General features: G+C 43.1%; 1 protein-coding gene across 3 annotated transcripts in view; it reads right to left on the bottom strand.

Annotated features, from left to right (window-relative positions):
• The window catches only part of CGNL1 (cingulin like 1), a 127,661-nt gene that overhangs the window by 7,575 nt on the left and 101,121 nt on the right, over positions 1-18,965 (bottom strand). For all 3 annotated transcript variants that reach the window (XM_044279696.1, XM_044279697.1, XM_044279698.1), the window contains exons 15-17: positions 7,038-7,121; positions 6,054-6,178; positions 4,820-4,928 (exon numbers count right to left, since the gene is read on the bottom strand). In XM_044279696.1, the coding sequence (XP_044135631.1) occupies positions 4,820-4,928; positions 6,054-6,178; positions 7,038-7,121 (318 nt within the window). The remainder of the gene's footprint in view (positions 1-4,819; positions 4,929-6,053; positions 6,179-7,037; positions 7,122-18,965) is intronic.

The following is an 18,965-nucleotide window of genomic DNA, read 5'->3' as shown; positions in this document are numbered from 1 at the left end:
AGTCCAGCCACCGGACCTAGACAAGGAGCAATGAACTGTGTTGAGCAATAAACTGTTGGGCGAACAAGTTTGTTTGCTCCACCATCAGATTCACAAAGTGGTCACTGAAAAAAAACTAAAAGAGTCATATTCAGTGAAGCCCACTGTGGGAATCTGGATTCCTGCTTGGCCAACAAAATCAGGAATCACGGGCTCAAAATCCTCTGGGGTACACCAGACAAGTTCATCGGTAGGGGGCTCAGGTGGATTTATCTGGTCGGCCGGAAAACTAGTACGAGCCCCAGAGCTGCTCGTACTTGTGTGGGCCACAGGGTCCCTTGCATGCCGGTCCCCTTACTCCGGCTGGTGGCGTCTCCGCCGCCTTGGGGGCTCATCATCATCGCTAGATGATGAGGAGGACGCGGATGACAAGAGGAAAGTGGGGTCATCCTCTTCCTCACTGGGGCTCTCGGAGTCGGAGGCAAGCAGGGCGTATGCCTCCTCGGCCGAGAACGTCTAGCGGGCCATAGGGGAGTGTGTGTGTGCGTGGAAAACTTTATTTAGTGTGCGTGTGTGGGGGGGCACGGGTGTTCGCGTACTTATCCCTAAACCTTAAAAAAAAAAATTCTAACTCGCTGATCAGCGGTCCAAAGGGCGATGCGCTAGACCCTAGAAAACATTTTTTTCCCCCTAAACTTTCCCTGACTATCCCTACCTATCTAAGCTCTCCCTAACCTGTCCCTATGTACCTTTTTAGTGCCAGGTGGCACTATGGAGGCTCAAGGGGGTTGCTGGGCTCACTGGGCTCCGGAGATGGACGACGCTGCTCCTCTCTCTCCTGAATCCGGACACAGAAAGGAAGAGGAGGCAGAGCTGCAGTAAGTTTAAACCTCCCGCCCGCCCTGCAGCCAATCGAAAGCGATTTTGAGAGGTGATGTCACCATCACCTCTCAGGATCGCAGGATGGTGATTGGTGGTGTATCGCCATCCTATTCCAGGTTATCGAGTCACTAGAGACTCGAATAACCCGGAAACGCAGTAAACCGCAGGTCTGAATTGACCAGCTGTTTGCCTGCCAGCGCCCATACCGGGTGGGGGGGGGGATGTCACAGGACCACAAATACACGGGTTGTACAGGTACCTGTACACCCTGTGTCCCCAACCGGTTCAGGTCTGAAGTCACTTTGTGGGGCTTACATAGTGGAAACCCCCTATAAATGACCCTGCAAGTTACTCAAAACTGATTTTACAAACTTTGTTAACCCTTTAGGTGTTCCACAAGAATTAAAGGAAAATGGAGATGAAATGTCAAAATTTCACTTTTTTGGCAGATTTTCCATTTTAATCCATTTTATTCTTTAACACATTGAGGGTTAACAGCCAAACAAAACGCAATATTTATTACCCTGATTCTGCGGTTTACAGAAACACCCCACATGTGGTCGTAAACTGATGTAAGGGCACACGGCACGGAGCAGAAGAAAATAAGCACCATATGGTTTTAGGACGGCAGATTTTGCAGGACTGGGTTTTAGATGCCATGTCCCATTTGAAGTCCCCCTCATGCACCCTTAGGCCTCTCGGTCGTAGCGGGTGAGGGCCGGATGTAATGCAGGCGGGTTCAGGGAAAATCGTGCGAGTAAGCATGCAATTTCAGTCAGTTTTGACTGCGATTGCGTTCCGTTGTTCAGTCTTGCATGCGCATGATAAAAAATTGAATGTGGTACCCAGACCCGAACTCAGACTTCTTCACTGAAGTTCGGGTTTGGTGTTCTGTAGATTTTATTATTTTCCATTATAACATGGTTTTAATGGAAAATGATAACATTCTTTAATACAGAATGCTAAGTATGATGTCAATTGAGGGTTAAAAAATAATAAAAACATTACATTACTCACCTCATCCACTTGATCGTGCAGTCGGTATCCTCTTCTTTGTTCTTCTTGAAGGACCTGCAAAAGGACCTTCGCTGAAGTCATCACGCTAACCAGATGGTGAGCGCGATGACATCAGCGAAGGTCCTTTTGCAGGTCCTTAGAGAAGCGATTACGGAGGCAGCGATATACAATATGTATGTATTTTTCTTATAAAATAAGGGGAAAGGGGCTTTTTATTTTTTACTTGAAACTTTTTTTTTTTTTTATTAAAAACACTTTTCTTTGCTTTTTATTTTTAACTTTATTTCTGTCCCACTCTGGGACTTCAACTTTTGAGGGTCTGATCCCCTCTGCAATGCATTACAATACATCTGTATTGTAATGCATTGCCTGTTAGTGTATTACATTGAGAAATACACTAACAGGTTGCCTAGGAGACCCAGCCTGCACTCCACCACCAATGATACTAATACTAAGGGAAGGGGGGGGGGGGGCGCACTGCACCACCAATTAATCTAATTAAAGAGGACCTTTCATGGGTCCAAAGAATATGAACTTAGTAGCAGGCTACATAGAGCGGCGCCCAGGGATCGGAGTGCACTTACTATTATTCCTGGGCGCCGCTCCGTTCGCCCGCTATGGCCCCCGATATTTTCAACATTCAGAGCAAGGAGGACGAGATGCCAGTGTCTCTCCTTCTCCCTGACAGCAGCACTGCCCAATCGCAGCCCAGAGCTCAGAGCCAGGAAGAAAAAAAATCTCCCTGGCTCTGAGCTGCGATTGGACAGCGCTGCTGTCAGGGAGAAGGAGAGACACTGGCATCTCGTCCTCCTTGCTCTGAATGTTGAAAATAGTAGTGCACTTCGATCCCTGGTCGCCGCTCTATGTAGCCTGCTACTAAGTTCATATTCTTTGGACCCATGAAAGGTCCCCTTTAACTCATTTATACAAGTGTCGGCAGAGGTATCACAGACCTGGCCTCAATAACAGGACATGTGATCCGCGACAATGGCTTGACTTGCCGCGTATGGCATGCCCTGTTATTGAGGCTGGGTCTGTGATACCGCTGCCTATACTTGTATTAATATGTTTTACATTCATTGGTGGCGCAGTGGCCACAGCTCCTCCCCTCCTCCTCCCTATTGGTGGCAGTGGCAAGGGACTCCCTCCTTCTCCACTGTGCTAGTGAAGAGAACATGGCGAGTGCCATGTTCTTTAACTGATACTAGGCTGCGCAGCAGCGCGGCGGTCCAGTCGCAAATGGCGACAAGACTAAAAAGTCTCGTCACCATCTGCAAATTTTAAGGCACATTGGCGACAGTTTTGGTCGCCATCTGGAGCCCTGAGGAGTCCGGCTATCAGGGACTGCCGGGCCCCTGCAGTGATCAGGCGCACACCGCTCCGATGCCCACCCGATCATCATGATGTAATAGTACGTCAAGATGCGGCAAGCCACTTGCCGCCATGACATACTATTATGTCATATGTCGGGAAGGGGTTAATTCTAAAAAAACTAATTTATTTTTTTCTTTGCATATCCATATTATGACCTCCATAACTTTTTTATATTTACAGTACATGTCTATGGAGCTGTATGAGGACTCATTTTCCGTGGGGCGATCTGTAGCTTTTATTAATACCATTTTGGAGTGTGTACACCTTTGTAATCACTTTTTATTATATTTTTGGGGGGGTGGGGGGGGGGGATGTTTGGTTACAGCATTACACTTTTATTAAGCCCCCTTACAGAACTTTGATAGGCAATCCTGAGATAGTTTGTCTTTCACACTGCAATTAATTAACCCCTTGGATACCAGAGGTTTTTTGGTTTTTGCGTTTTCATTTTTCTTGTCTTCACAGAGCCATACTCTTTTTAATCTTCTGTTCACATAGTTGTATGAGAGCTTGCTTTTTGTGGGACAAGTTGTACTTTCTAATGCCACCATGTAATATGGCATACAATGTAGTGGGAAGCAGGAAAAAAATTCCAAATGGGGTGGAATTGGAAGTTTTATGCAATAGTTTTACGGGTTTGTCTCTGGGTCTGTACGAGAACACATTAAAAAGATATATATATATATATTTTTTTTTTTACATAATCTGTCCCCCTCATAATTTTTTTTACAATTATGTTTACTGAGCTGTATGAGAGCTCATTTTTTGCAGGACTATCTCAAATTTTTATTGATACCATTTTGGAGTGTATGTGTAACTTTTGGATCACATTTTATTAAATTTGGGTAAATAAAAGTGATAAAAAAAATGGAAAATAGGCCATTTTGATTTTTTTTCCATTACGCCATTGGCCGTATGGGATAAATATTTTTTTTATTGTATATGTATTTATTTTTCTTTATACTAGGGAAAGGGGGTTATTTAAATTTCTATTCTTTTGTATTTTTAAAGCAACTTAACATTTTTTTTTTTTACTTTTTGTGAGCCCCTCTTGAAGGCTACAGTATTCACTAGTTTTAGATTTCTTTTAGCTTATACTGTAGTTCAATAGAACTACAGTATAAGCTCCATTTGCAGTTATTCTATGTTGGCCTCTATAGGAACTGCAGCTCAAATATTCTGGGTCTCTTCAGAGAGACTCAGCACATTAGAATAAAGGGTTTCATATGGTGACAAAAGGGCCCTTTATTTAGACATTCTCAATATTTATTCGAATTTTTGCATTTGTCACAAAGTGCAGTTATGCCACGACTTCACCCTGACCAACAGGCAACCATGTTGTTGTGTAGCCCTGGCCTACATGTACTTTCTTATTAAGAGAAGTAGTGGATGCTTGTGAAATATTTGCAATTATGCCTGCTTTTTTTTTTACTTCCAAAGTTATGAGCAATAGCTTCTGATATACTGTACTTACATAGACCCTTTTTAAGATACGAGTGGTAATCCTGTTCAATATCCAACATCTCGCATTTAGTAACATTGGAGAGAATCCATATTTGCAGCCTACCTGATCTTTCTGATCTGTTAAAGTGAGATTTTCATCATCGACCTGCATCATTAACTCTTTCACCTTCCTTTCCAGCCTGCGGTTGTTCAGTTGGAGATTTGCCCGGTCCCTGAGGGAAAGGAAAGCACATTGTTTTGAAATTGAATCAGGAAACCGTGCCAGATCCTTTTCAACTTTCCTTCAGAATGCTGATGAAACATACATTGCATTTAATATTCTGTGGATTTACTGTTTGCCGCAGAGAAAGTTTCACTGTCCTTTCTTTTGTCATTCAGATAAGTGATAACACTATTGACTCACTCCCACACTGGAAAGTCAATACTGAAATATTTTGTACACTTATTCTGATGAAGTCTACTGAGGCCTAGAGCAGACGGCTATCCAGGTCACCAGGACAAAAAATAAACCAGCCATAGGCAAGTATTCAATCCAAGACATTCTGGTACAGTATTAGGGTTGCTGGTGATGTGATGCAGACATTTGTGGAATACTAATGCTAAGCTTTCAGCTATAATACAATATGTCCGCCTCCAAAGAAAATCCTCCTCAGTGTGTTATTGTAATATTGTGATAGATCACCTTTGTTATATGCTTCATTGAAGGCAAACATGCTCAATATGTCCTTTTCATGACTTTTGGATATTCTTAAAGTGCAGATCAATTGGGTTGTACTCCTAAATAACCTTTTGATCACAGGGTTCAGTTTTGGACTACTGACACCAAAAAAACATAAAAAATCCCTGGTCAGCTGTCACTTTTAGAGAGAATAATATTAGGTCTATTCTGAGTTCCTCGGGCCAAATGTAGACAAGTAAAAATATTCTAATCATTTATAATGCCACGCCTGTAATCCAAATAATAAAAACACTAAGATATTATAGTGCTCTTTTACTGGACCGTCATCTGATTGAAATTAACAGTCATGAAAGTGCGATTTTGTTTTAATTTGACAGTTTAGAAAAAAAATTTACATAAAAAACTGTTTCTAAAATGCACATATTCTACCATAACAAAAGCTTAAAAATCCCTTGAGTATTCAAACAAATACATAATAGTCATCTATTATGTAAAATACCACTGGCCACAGGGATTCATTGACCAATTCACTTATATTATATATGGTATATTTTTTTCCGGTTTGTGAACGATCTTACGACTTTGGCATCATTAGGAAAGAAGAGGTTAAACACAATCACAGCCCGAGCTCAACTCAGCATACAACAAGCTCCTCTACCTTTCTTCATTTTCCAGGCGTTCTTCCAACTCTGCTATTCTTCCCTCCATCTGAGCAACAAGCCCTTCTTTATTGGATCGATGTGAAGTTTCAAGATGCGCAATTCTGCTCTTCAGATCTTTGTTCTAGTTTAAAAAAAAAAAAAAGTGCAGTGGGTCAAACAATATCTAACTTTAAATGTTACACAAGTTATGAAAACAAAGCCGGATGCTCCAACAATAACTATTGAATATTGAAAAACAATAGTTTTATTCTCTAGGCTTTAGAGTCCTTCATTCTTAAGCAATCTGTTCACGTGAAGGACAAATAAAGCTGGACTGAAAATTGAAAGCAGTCTCAACAAGACAATCTATTATTAGAGCAATACAGATGTCATTTGTATCCCAGCTTGGGATCCCGCTCTCTAATCTGGAGAGCCACAAAACATCAATGTGTGTTGAAACTGCATGGTGGCACACAATGTTACCACAGACCCCATAGGCACTCTGTGTGGCACCATGTTCTCCCTTAGAAGGAACACTTATAGTGAAAAATACCTGTGTATTGCAATATGCGTTGGAGCATGCCAAAATTTCTAGTATAACAGAATCAATATGAATCGGAGGCCCACAAAACTACACTAGGGGCACCTTATTCTAGATCCAAAAATCACAGATCTATAACAGGGTAGTATGCACAAGCTCTTAGAAAGAGGGCATCTCAGTCTGGTCTGGTCATGCACAGCATGACTGCTCATTCACATTTTTTTGTGCCATACAATACCAATTTTTCTCTGCGATGATCCCCCTCTGTGGGCAGCTGGATGTTCGACATCAGCTGACTGGCAAGATTTCCAGATGTTTGACCTATCCCCATGGATGCTTACATTTAAAATTGTTGAATATTCTAATATTAGAAAGTGATATAAATGAAGGTTTGTGATAACAATGTAAAATAAAAGTCAGAGCTCACGCCGAATGGCTCCCAGATTCTGTCCAATCTTACCTGCCTCTCCAAGGACATTTTATCACACTCCAGATCTTGCCTTGCCGCACGCTCATGAAGTAGTTCTCCCCTCATTTGTTCAATCTGTCACACAAGATATAGTTGTTATATTTATTATCTTACAGATATAGAACATGCAGCAAATTTATTAAGATGGGTGCTTTAAGAATGGTGTATGAAACGTTTGTCTCCCAATAGTTTTGTATTGGACACATTGAAAACCAAGCAATGTTAGCTGACCTAGTGTCTCACTTACTCTGCACTCAATTAACAAATATAGGGTAGACCCCCAATAACACAATATTGATATCTATTGAATTTTATATTTGTTACTTTTGATCAAATACTAAAGATATTTGTATGAGCTTTTTTTTCCTTAAAGGGGCGGTCCAGCTTTTATTAAGCAATAGCCTATCTTGCCATCACTGAATGGTCCACAGGGAGGTGGAGACCAACACTCCACAGCCCTGCCTTTCAGCTGTTTGCTTGAAGCTCTGTAGCTGGAAGTCAGTGTTGTAAGGCTACTTTCACCCTCGCGTTTGGTGCGGATCCGTCATGGTTCTGCACAAACGCTTTCGTTCAGATAATACAACCGCATGCATCCGTTCAGAACGGATCCATTTGTATTATCTGTAACATAGCCAAGACGGATCAGTCTTGAACACCATTGAAAGTCAATTGGGACGGCTCCGTTTTCTATTGTGACATATTGTGTCAATGAAAACGGATCAGTCTCCATTGACTTACATTATGTGTCAGGACGGATCTGGCAGCGTTTTGGTGTCCGCAGAATGGAGACGGAACGGAGGCAAACTGATGCATTCTGAGCGGATCCTTTTCCATTCAGAATGCAGTAGGGCAAAACTGATCAGTTTTGGACCGCTTGTGAGAGCCCTGAATGGATCTCGCAAACGGAGACCAAAACGCCAGTGTGAAAGTAGCCTAACTACACAGTACCATCAACCTTGTGGTGGAGGGAGCTCCTTACTATAGTACTGCTCCCAATAAAGTCAAAGGGAGCAGTGACAAGCTTTCTGAAGAGTGACGAGCAGTTGATGGAGCTGTGTAGTTCCTCTGGTGACTGAGCTACACATGATCAGCAGGGATGCAAGATACTGGATCCCTGATGGTCAACTAGTAAAGACCTATATTGATGATGGGCCACCACTTAGTAAATGGGTAGTCCAGGATTAGAAAAGTGTGGCTGCTCACCTACAAAAACAAGTTGCCACACCTGTCCATAGTTTTTTTTTTTAGGTATTGTAGCTCTGCCCCATCCACTGACAGAACTGGACAGGAAGCCAAGGCAGGTTATGGACATATGTGGTATATAATTGCACATTTTCTGCAGCAGGACTGCATGTGGAAATTCCTCAGAATTTACAGTAGCTGCAAAGTGGATGAGATTTTAAAAAATATGCACGCTATAGAAAATTTCTGCAACGGAATCTGAAAACTGCTTGACATTTGGTACGGTTTTTGAATCTGCAGCATGTCAACCTATGCTGTGGATTTCTGCCACAGATTCACTGTTTGCAATGTAGAGGGCAAACCCGCATAAAAGTCATTTAAATTTTCTACACCAAAATACAACACGTGTGGTCTTACTCTTAGAAACAAAGGGTCATATCTCCCATCAGAGATCTCCTGCCTTGTTGACCAACACTGCAGTACAAGTGGAAGGATGCCAGTCTCAGCAGAAATTTCTGGGACTGAAAAATCAGTTGCATCCGAGTGGGGTTTTCGTGAATCCATGTGTGTGCCGCCAAAACAATCCCATTCAGATGAATGGAACTGATTTTCAATTGCGGAAATTACTGCAATAAAATCTGCCGTGTGTGAAGGCACCCATATAGCTCTACTGCCTCGTAAACAAGGGTTTAATCAAGAATATGTGCAACCACACTGTCTATAACTATATGTACAGGGAATGCAAGTTTTCTATATAATATTTCCTACAGGGTCACTATGAACAACCAAACAATAGTTCATTAATACAAAGTCCAGATCTACTATAAACCATGATAAACTTCAGGAATTCCTGCCACCTTCCTAATGAATTCAGACACGGGAACAGGACAGTGGCCTCACATTCCAGAGAAATGAGGTCACATGGGCTGTGGGCTCACATGGCTTTACTTCTAATGAGAGTAAATGACTATTCAGATCCTTCTAATTGCACGGTACAAAACAGCCACCCCTGCAATACTTGCTTCTAATATCACAACCTCTCTATTAATAAAGTGGCTGTGAGAGGAACAATTTATGCCCTTGTTCTCACATCACATTTTTTAAGCCACTACCAAGAGTGGATAAAATAAAGTAAAAAGGGCTTGTAGTAGATTAGAAAAAAGGTCTTACTTTTTGATGTCGAAAACTAGTACCACTTTCTTCAGTAGGCTGTGTCTGACTTTGTAGCTCAGTGAAATAAATCCCAGCGGGTGCTTTGTAAGCGAAGTTCAAGTTTTTATTATTTCATATTTTATCCAATAAATACATGGACGCATTTCAGCATATCCAGCTTTCATCAGCATAAAATTAAAAGTAAATCTCCATCTTTATATAGCAGTACAATTTACATAATCGATGACCTCAGACGCCCATCTGCGGGCGGTAGATCACATGATTCCATAGCAACCAAACAACATTTCCTAGTTACTAAGTAACAAGTCACCATGTTACCCCTGAGCAATACTCAGTGTATAAATCCAAATAAATAGCAGCTTAATTTAATACAGCTCAAATTTCATCTTTGATTCGCTATCTGTAAAAAAAGAGATAGCTGGCTTGTCACGATGGATGTGGTCAGCCTTTACACTTCCATCGACCATGATGGGGGTGTGAAGGCTGTATCACAATTGTTGCAAACTGATATGTATACTGACACACAAGCTTTTTTCTGGAATTACTAATGCTGGTTTTGTTTGAGAACTATTTTATGTTTGGAGATAAAAATTATCTCCAGCGACGCGGGACCGCGATGGGTCTCGAATGTGGCCCCGCCCTATGCAAATGCATTTATTGCATCATTTGAGGAGAAACACGTGTATACTGATTTATATTTTCAACAGAATGCTTTGATTTGGAAGAGATTCATTGACGACGTGTTTTGCATATGGACGGGCCCCACTCAAGTCACTCATGGCCTTTCTTGGTCGCTTAAATGGTTAAGAGGAGTGGTTTAAAATGTACAATTACTTGTGATCAAATACAGGTGAGCTTCCTGGATACTATAGTGATCAAAGATTTGGAAGATAATTTGTCAACGGATATATATAGAAAAGATATGGACAGAAACAGTGTGTTACACTTCTCTAGTGCACATCCTCCAGCCTTATAATAAAGCAATTCCAAAATCACAAATACAAAGAGTAAGAAGGATTGTGTCTGATCCTGGGATGCAAGAACAAAGGGTACATACAGGAGATGATACAGAGATTTTAACAGAGGGGTTATCCACCCCAGACATTGAAGGTAGCCGCTGATTCTGTCCTGATATCTAGAAAAACGGAAGAAACTGAAACTGAAGAAATTATAAGAGCTAAGAAAACTGATACTTCTCGTATCGCATTTGTACACAAGTTTCATCCGTTTAGTGCTAGATTTGATCATATAATACGTAAGCACTGGCCTCTTTTGGGGAGGGCATATCCCCAGGTTGTTGAGTTCAGAAATATGCCCTTTATTTGTAATAAACATGGTTCAACCTATCGTGACAGGCTAGTTCATGCGGACATTGGCACTATGAGGGTCTCTTTGACACAAAAAACTATTGGTAACCCAAAAAATTGTACTTACCCATGTTTGCATTGTGTACAATGTTCTCATGTGACTAAGGGTGAGTCATTTTACCATCCGCATACTGGGAAAGCCTTAAAGATTAAAGTTTTTTTCACTTGCGACTCATCAAACGTAGTCTATTCAATTAAATGTCCCTGTGGATTATTATATATTGGAGAAACTATGCAATCTGTAAAAGATCGCATCAGCAAGCACAAGTCCGACATTCGTACTGGCAATTTATTATTACCATTACCCTCACACTTCAGTAAATTCCACCATTCAATTTCCCAACTAAGATTTCAGGTATTGGAGCAAGTTAAACGACACAGGAGAGGTGGAGACATTAAATCCCATTTATTGTGAAGTGAGGCCTACTGGATCCATACCTTAAGTAAGTTACACCCAAAGGGGCTCAATAGGGAATATGAGGTGATTAGGTTGTAGATTGCAATATGGATTGATTTTATGAAATGTGTTATGAAAAAAAAAAAAAATTCTTATGGCATTTCTTTCTATGGAATATTTTTCTTATGTATATTTCTTTTTTTACAGATAGCGAATCAAAGATGAAATTAAAGCTGTATTAAGTTAAGCTCCTATTTATGTGTGTATTGATTGATTTGTCTATTCTATATGGATTTATACATTGAGTATTGCTCAGGGGTAACATGGTGAGTTGTTACCTAGTAACTAGGAAATGTTGTTTGGTTGCTATGGAATCATGTGACCTACCGCCCGCAGATGGGCGTCTGAGGTCATTGATTATGTAAATTGTACTGCTATATAAAGATGGAGATTTATTTTAAATTTTATGCTGATGAAAGCTGGATATGCTGAAACACGTCCATGTATTTATTGGATAAAATATGAAATAATAAAACCTTGAAGTTCGCTTACAAGCACCCGCTGGGATTTATTTCACTTATATTGTGGTCTTGTGTCCTCCCCGTGCGGGTGCGCCTTGGGTCCTGGTGCCGGCTATTCCTTGGATTGACTTTGTAGCTCAGCCCCACTAAATGTCCACAGCAGAATATGTGGCCACCAAGTCTTCGTTTTCTTTGTACTGACACTGTAGAGGAAATGGGCAGCAGAGGGGCTAGCATTGTTGTCGTGCAACACTGGTGTACTGGGTCTGACACTTTGGCTATTTTCAGAGCTCCCATAGAAGTGAATGGAGGGTGGCTGCACTTGTGTGGTGTTCACTTTGGGGACCCTGTTCTAGAGATAGGTGCAAGTCACAGAGGTGGAACACACACCTATTTGACCCTGCCACCAATGTGTAAGATAGGCCAACCCCTTTAGGCATAACATGGCTCCCATTTGGATCAAGCTGTGTGTGTAAAGCAAGGGTGAATCTTACATAGTCACATATTTAGTATGGTTGAAAAAAAAAGTCCATCAAGTTCAACCAAGGTATGGGTGGGGATGGGAATTTTAGGAAAGGGCAGTGAGACAGACTTCTACACATTGACATAAGCATTACTGCTATTTAATATAAGCCTTTAAAAAAAAATAAAAGAACAAAACTTCCACTGTTCCTGCTGTGACCACGTCCTGAGACTATTCTTTCACATGATGACAGCTCTTATGGTAAAGCCTCGTCACCGCCAGAGACTAAAAGGGGTTATCCGACACTAACAAATGCCCCCCCCCCCCCATAAGCCAGGCCCCTCACACTAATTCTACTTACCCTGCTCCCCGTGCCGCTCCTGGTCCCTGCACCGCCGCAGCTGCTTCTCCCCATGCGCGGATGAAAACATCCGGTGTTGGGGGGGGGCAGCAGCCAATGGCAGGCGGGGACGAGACAAGCCTCTCTAGCGCCACCTGCGATGCTAGGGAGGCTCGTCCCCGTCACCGCCTGCCAATGGCTGCACCCCCCCATGGCACCGGATGTTTTTATCCGCGCATGGGGAGAAGCAGCTGCGGCGGTGCAGGGACCCGGAGCGGCACGGGGAGCAGGGTAAGTAGAATTAGTGTGAGGGGCCTGGCTTATGGGGGAGGAAAGGCAATTGTTAGTGTCGGATAACCCCTTTTAGTCTCTGGAGGTGACAAGGCTTTACCATAAGAGCGGTCATCACGTGGAGGAATAGTCATATATTAAGTTGCATTACTGAAATAAATGAACTTTGCACGATATTCTAATTTTTCGAGTTTCACATGTAAATGAACTGCAAATTAAACTATAAATCAGTCTCCTCAGCTTCTTCTGCTCTATATCTTGCTGCCTGTAGATCAGACACCCTGTTCAACCTAACAGTCTCCCTACTAGACCTGGTTTCACTACAAGTGCTCTCTTGTGCTACATCTGGAGGCTAAGAGATCCATATCTGGGATTCCCCAACTGTGACAGAGCTGTTGAAACACCTCTGGATGGACATACCACTTGCCCGGGTTGAGGCACTGGCGACTGAGGAGGTCGGCTGCCCAATTGTCGATCCCGCGGATGTAGGCCGCAGAGAGAGTGGGAATGTGTCCCTCTGCCCAACGCAGGATGCAAGAGTTTTTTCCGGACTGGCGCACAAGTTGTCCGTCTGAATACGGACAGGATGACAGCAGTGGACGCGAGTCCAACAGGACAGGGCTAGGTAAATGGCCTCGAGCTCCAGAATATTGATCTGGAGGGAGCTCTCCTGTATCGACCACTGACCCTGGGCAGTGAGGGACCCGAAGACTGCCCCCCAACCTACCAGGCTGGCATCTGTGGAGATCACCTGCCAACCGAGGGGGAGGAAGGATCTGCCGAATGATACAGTTAGCGGGTTCAGGACCATGCCTAGGAATTCCATCCTCTGGCTGAGAACAAGGGAGGACTTGGAGTGATTCACCAGCCAGCCGAACCAGTACGGACAGGGTGATGTGGAGGCTGGACAGGTTGTCCTCCCGGGATGGAACCTTCACCAGAAGATTGTCCAGGTAGTGTATTATGGAAACTCCCCTGGCACGGAGAAGTGCAACGAGGGAAACCAACATCTTGGTAAAGACCGTCAAGGTGGACGCCAGGGCGAAGGGCAATGCCACGAATTGAAAATGCAGAGAACCTACCACGAAGGTACCTCTAATTAGACTGAGCTATGGGGACATGCAGGTAGGCGTCTCGGATGTCGATGGAGAAATTGTGGAATGAATGGTTGTCTCATACCCATATCGTGATATAAGATACGTTAGAGGTATTCGTGCTCTGAATTATAAGGGGGGTGGGAGGTTGGATGGGGGGGTAGGATTATGCTCTGTTTTGTGCATATAAGTGCAATATTTGCTCTTGTTAGAGTACATTGTACATTGCTGTGAGGGGATCTTTCCTGATATTGTCATATGATATTGCTGTATTCTAATCTCTGCATTTGTGATTGAAGAGACAATGTACTGATGGTAAATAAGTTTAATATGGTTGATCAATAAAAAAAATTTGATTTAAAAAAGAATCGACCCATGAGGAGGGTGGAGAATTCTATCTTGTATCCGGAGGACACAACCTCCAGAACCCAGGCGTCATCCACATTTGAGCTCCATTGCTCTGAAAGAAAAGCAACCGAGTGGGGGAGAGGGGCAACTCGAGCGGGGGAAACCTGGGGTTTGGAAGGTTTAGGGCGGGAGTGCCAGGAGGGATTGGCCTTGAAGGAAGGCTGAACCGTCTTTTTGTCCTGACGGGAAGAGGAATCCCGAAAGGAGTGAAAGCGCTGAGATTGCGATGAAAACATAAGACAGCACTGGCGAAGATGGTTTGGGGGCTGGAGAAAACTTTCCCCACCCGTGGCCTCAGAGATATGCTCCTCCAAGCGTTTCCCGAAAAGCCTACCACCCAGGAAAGGGAGAGATATGAGCGTATTTTTTGGAGGCGGCATCCGCTGCCCAGGCACAAAGCCAAACAGTGCGGCGAGTGGCCACAGAGTTGACACCCGCCCTGCTAGAGCGGCATGCCGATTCCAGGGAAGTTTTACAAAGGTACAGGGCTGCCTGGAGAAGATGAGAAGCAAGAAGATGGAGCTCCCCTGAGTAGAATACGGGGGTAAGGACCGAACAAGCTGTTTTGCCCATACCACACAAGCCTTAGCCACCCATGACGCAGCAAAGGTGGGAAGGATAGCAGAACCCGTTGCAACAATTGCAGACTTGGAGAATGAGTCCATCTTCTTGTTCAATGGATGAGACAAGGAGGCCACGTCGGCCAAAGCAAGGGTGGTAGCCTTAGCAAGTCGGGACACTTGTGGGTCTACCTGAGGAGGGACCAACCACATAGTAATGGACTCCTTGGAAAAAGGAAAGAGGACTTCCAAGCTCTTGGCGGGCTGATGACGCCTATCCGGATGACACCACTCCTTGGCCAGGAGTGCATCCAGATCCACATGGTTAGGGAAAACCAAAGCAGGGCACTGGGAAAGCGGAAAGATACGGTTTCCTGAGCTGAAGAGGAGGGGTCTTCCTGCACGTGGAGAGCATCCTTAACTGCCCTGATAAGATCCTGCATGCCCACAGACAGGGCAGGGCTCATTCCATCAAAATAGAAGTCGATGGGCAGCATATCGTAAACCGGCCGGATCCGTTATGCTGCCCATAGACATCTATTATCACGGAATGCTCATCCCTAGTACAGACAGGAACACAGGTGAAAAAGGCAGCATACAAGTCATAATAGGTAGATTTAGGAATTTATGTGCCCACACCTCATCATGAATTAAGCGCATCCTCCAGCTGTCCAGTGGAAATCAAGACTGGTGTAGAAAATGAGAAGCCTCCCCATAGTGTTATTCCTAAGTTATACATATGACACGTGACATGACAGGTACGCTGTAATGCATTTCCTATACGCTGTACATTCAATACAAGTCACCTGCATGCTATTCTAGGCGCTGTATTCCTACAGTATAAGACGAAACGTGCTGGCTTATAGCAAGCTAATGCTCAAGTTTTTAGAAAGAAAGGTTTTGCAAACATTTTTTGGGAACAAATAAGAGCCATTAAAACCAACGTAAAAAGCCGAGGTTCTCTCACACATGGATGCCGTTATTTAACTCTCCTACATTTGTTTAAAGCATTATAATTTCTGGAGACGAGGGAATTTTAGTGCCGGTGATAATTGGGGCTAGCAGAGTAGCAGGTTCCTCTGGCTGCAAATCTGTTCATTTTGAAAGCATTATTTTCACCCTCAGTGGAACAACAAACATTGTAGATTTCAGCAGAAGTTATCACAGCTGGCTTTGGTGAATAGTGAAAACAAAGTATTTTCAATGAGCCATAATGCCCCTCTGAGAAACGGCATGGATTTAATAAGCAGAGACCTTGTTTATGCTAGACACGGTATTAAGAACAGCTGGTTATCATCGTCTTGTTAATGAAACTGCACAATTTCATTTCTACTCAATTATTGATATCGGGAGCCTGGATCCATCCCTTCGTGTCTTTTTTTTTAAATCAGATATTTTTTATTAAACAAGTATTCAAGATACAGAAAAAAAAAAAAAAAAAAAGGAATGAGTATAGACAATCAAATTTGGCATTCAGAAAATTATCAAGACTTTTTCTATAATTGACATCCATATTTCAATAGTGAAAGCAAAAGAAACAAAAATATACCCTTTCAGATGTAACAACACAGTAAAATAAACTTCCCCCCACAGCCCACCTCCCAGCAATGAGACGGGTACTATAACACTTCTATAGGTAGGGTGTGTCAGCACGTTGAAGAAGATAGAACGGTCACTCTAGATAAGGTCTTAGCCCCTTCACTTTCCATGATAAAAATTCCATTGTCTCAACTCTTCCGCCCCAGATCACCCACCATAGTTATCATTCCCTATCCTGGTCTCGTATGTGCAAACTCAGAAACCACGCGCAGCGCCGAGGCCACTCCTCCCATCACAGCCAAGGCAATCATAAGCCAAACTATGCCGCATTGATCCTATAAGATACCCACTTGTCCCAGATTTTTGTGAACTTGGCCAAGCACTGCCTTTTAATATATACTCCTTTTTCCAGATGAAAAATCTCATCCATTCTGTTCAAAAATTCAACCCTAGAAGGGGGCTGGGGTCTAAGCCAGTATTTAGCAATTCATTTCCTGGCCTGGAAGAGCAAAACCTGCACCCCCAGACGCGAATAGCGATTTGTATATGTATATGTCCAGCAGTCCCAACACACGCGTCCTAGGAACAGGCGGGACCACAATTTGATCAGCATCTTTAATACAGCTTAGAACTCCTGTCCAGAAATTGTGTAGCTCTGTACACTCCCAGAACATGTGCATGAGGGATGCAGGTCTCTCCCCACATCTAGGGCAGGAAGCATCATTCCTAACCCCGATCTTGAACAGAAACGATGGAGTCCGGTATACATTGTGAACACAAAGTAATTGGGACATATGCTGGCCCTCGCAGGCTGATAACTGAGGTGTTATTGCCAGTACGGCTTTCCATTGATCCTCTGATATATAACCAACCTCCCCCTCCCATTTTTGTTCGACCACCAAGGAGTCATGCCTCACAGACTTCACAAACAGATTCCTGTATATGGACGATATTAGTCCACTCGAGGAGCCACAGGTGTTGCAGCAATGTGACGGTTGTACATGTAAGCGACATAGATTTTGCCTGTACCTGGAATGCATGTCTTAATTGCAAAAATTGAAAAAAGGCTATTTGAGGAACGGCAAACTCATTCCTGAATTGTTCAAAATATTTAAACACACCATCTCTTTGCAGTTAATACAGGAACACCAGACCCTTCTGTTCCCATGGGGAGAACCCCTCTAGGTGAAACTTTTCAGGCAACTGGGGATTTCTCCATAGAGGAGTGACCTGGGTGAAGCCCCATATAGACAGCAAGTCACGACATTTATGCCAAACCTTACATATCAAATTAAGTGCAGGGTATCCCGCCAACTTATCAGAGAGACCACTATGTTCTAGTAAGGCTATAGGGGATTAATTTTCTATGTGGACTATCAGCCTCGCAGATGCATTGTCCCCAGGGGTCCTCCCCAACCCCTCAATTGCTGCAGCCGAGAGGAAATAAACCATGGATTAGGAATAGAGAGAGACCCCTGAATATTTCCCTCTTTGTAGAGTATCCTACCGAATCCTGGCCCTTTTTTTGCGCCAAATCAAACTTCTGAATAAACCTTGTATTCTAAAAAAGATCCGTTGTGGGATCCAAACAGGAGAGCTATGTAAGACATACATAAGTTTCGGCATAAGTATCATTTTAAGGAGACTACTTCTACCTATTTCAGACATTGGGAGTTTACAACAAGCACAGATTTTTTTCAAACATGCCCTTCATGTCTTTTTAAACCGCTCTGTAATCTCCGTTCTCATAAATAGTGGGTCGTGTAAGCCCACACTGAGGGGGCGAGCCAGCAGTTACAGTAATGAGGTGCCCATTCTTGTTCTCCAGACAGATGACTCCAAGGAAGGAGCAATACTAAAGAGAAAATCACTGCAATGTCAGAGAACAGAGAGCTCATTTCTACATGTCAATGGCCTGCTTCATACACCTGGAGCACGGAGAGGAACAGGTGTTGGGAAACCGATCGGGAATGCTGCTCACAAGAGGAAAACAAAAATTGAATAGCAAAGCCACTGTAACTTTACCCTGCCATATTTACACGGTAACCATAGAAACGCTGCGCTCTCCCACGGTTTCAGGGAAGAAATCCATAGCCAGAAGGTTCTCATTTATATCTCCCCACCCCCCTTCACTTTGTAGACGTTTTACAATTAACTCCTTTCCTGTTATGGGGTCCCTACAGCTCCATTTTGGAGCTTTTTGTAGTCCCTTTGGAGTTTCTCCTGTAAGAAATACTGAGCTGTAGGACAAGGCTTGTAATTAAGACGCTAAACATTTGCTTTTGGAAAACTAACTTCCAATAAAACACAATTTATACTCTTTATGTAAGCCCACATTCAAAGACCCACAATGTTAAAGTACACTATATTGCAATAACTTGTTTTTTGGTCTTTTTTGCCTTTATCGGAAGCGTTGCTCAACATATTTAAGCAGCTAGTGCGTTTGGGGGTAGCACCAACATATGCCGGTATTGTTTCTCTAGGATGCCTGCATGTCACTATAAAAAATACTTGACAGTAGTGAGGACTGTTGTGTCATAACGTAATTTAACACTCCCAGTACATGAAATCAGGTATGGTTTAT

This window comes from Bufo gargarizans, chromosome 2 (assembly GCF_014858855.1).
Source record: "Bufo gargarizans isolate SCDJY-AF-19 chromosome 2, ASM1485885v1, whole genome shotgun sequence".
Classification (NCBI taxonomy): Eukaryota; Metazoa; Chordata; class Amphibia; order Anura; family Bufonidae; genus Bufo; species Bufo gargarizans.
This window is presented reverse-complemented; position numbering and strand designations above follow the sequence as displayed.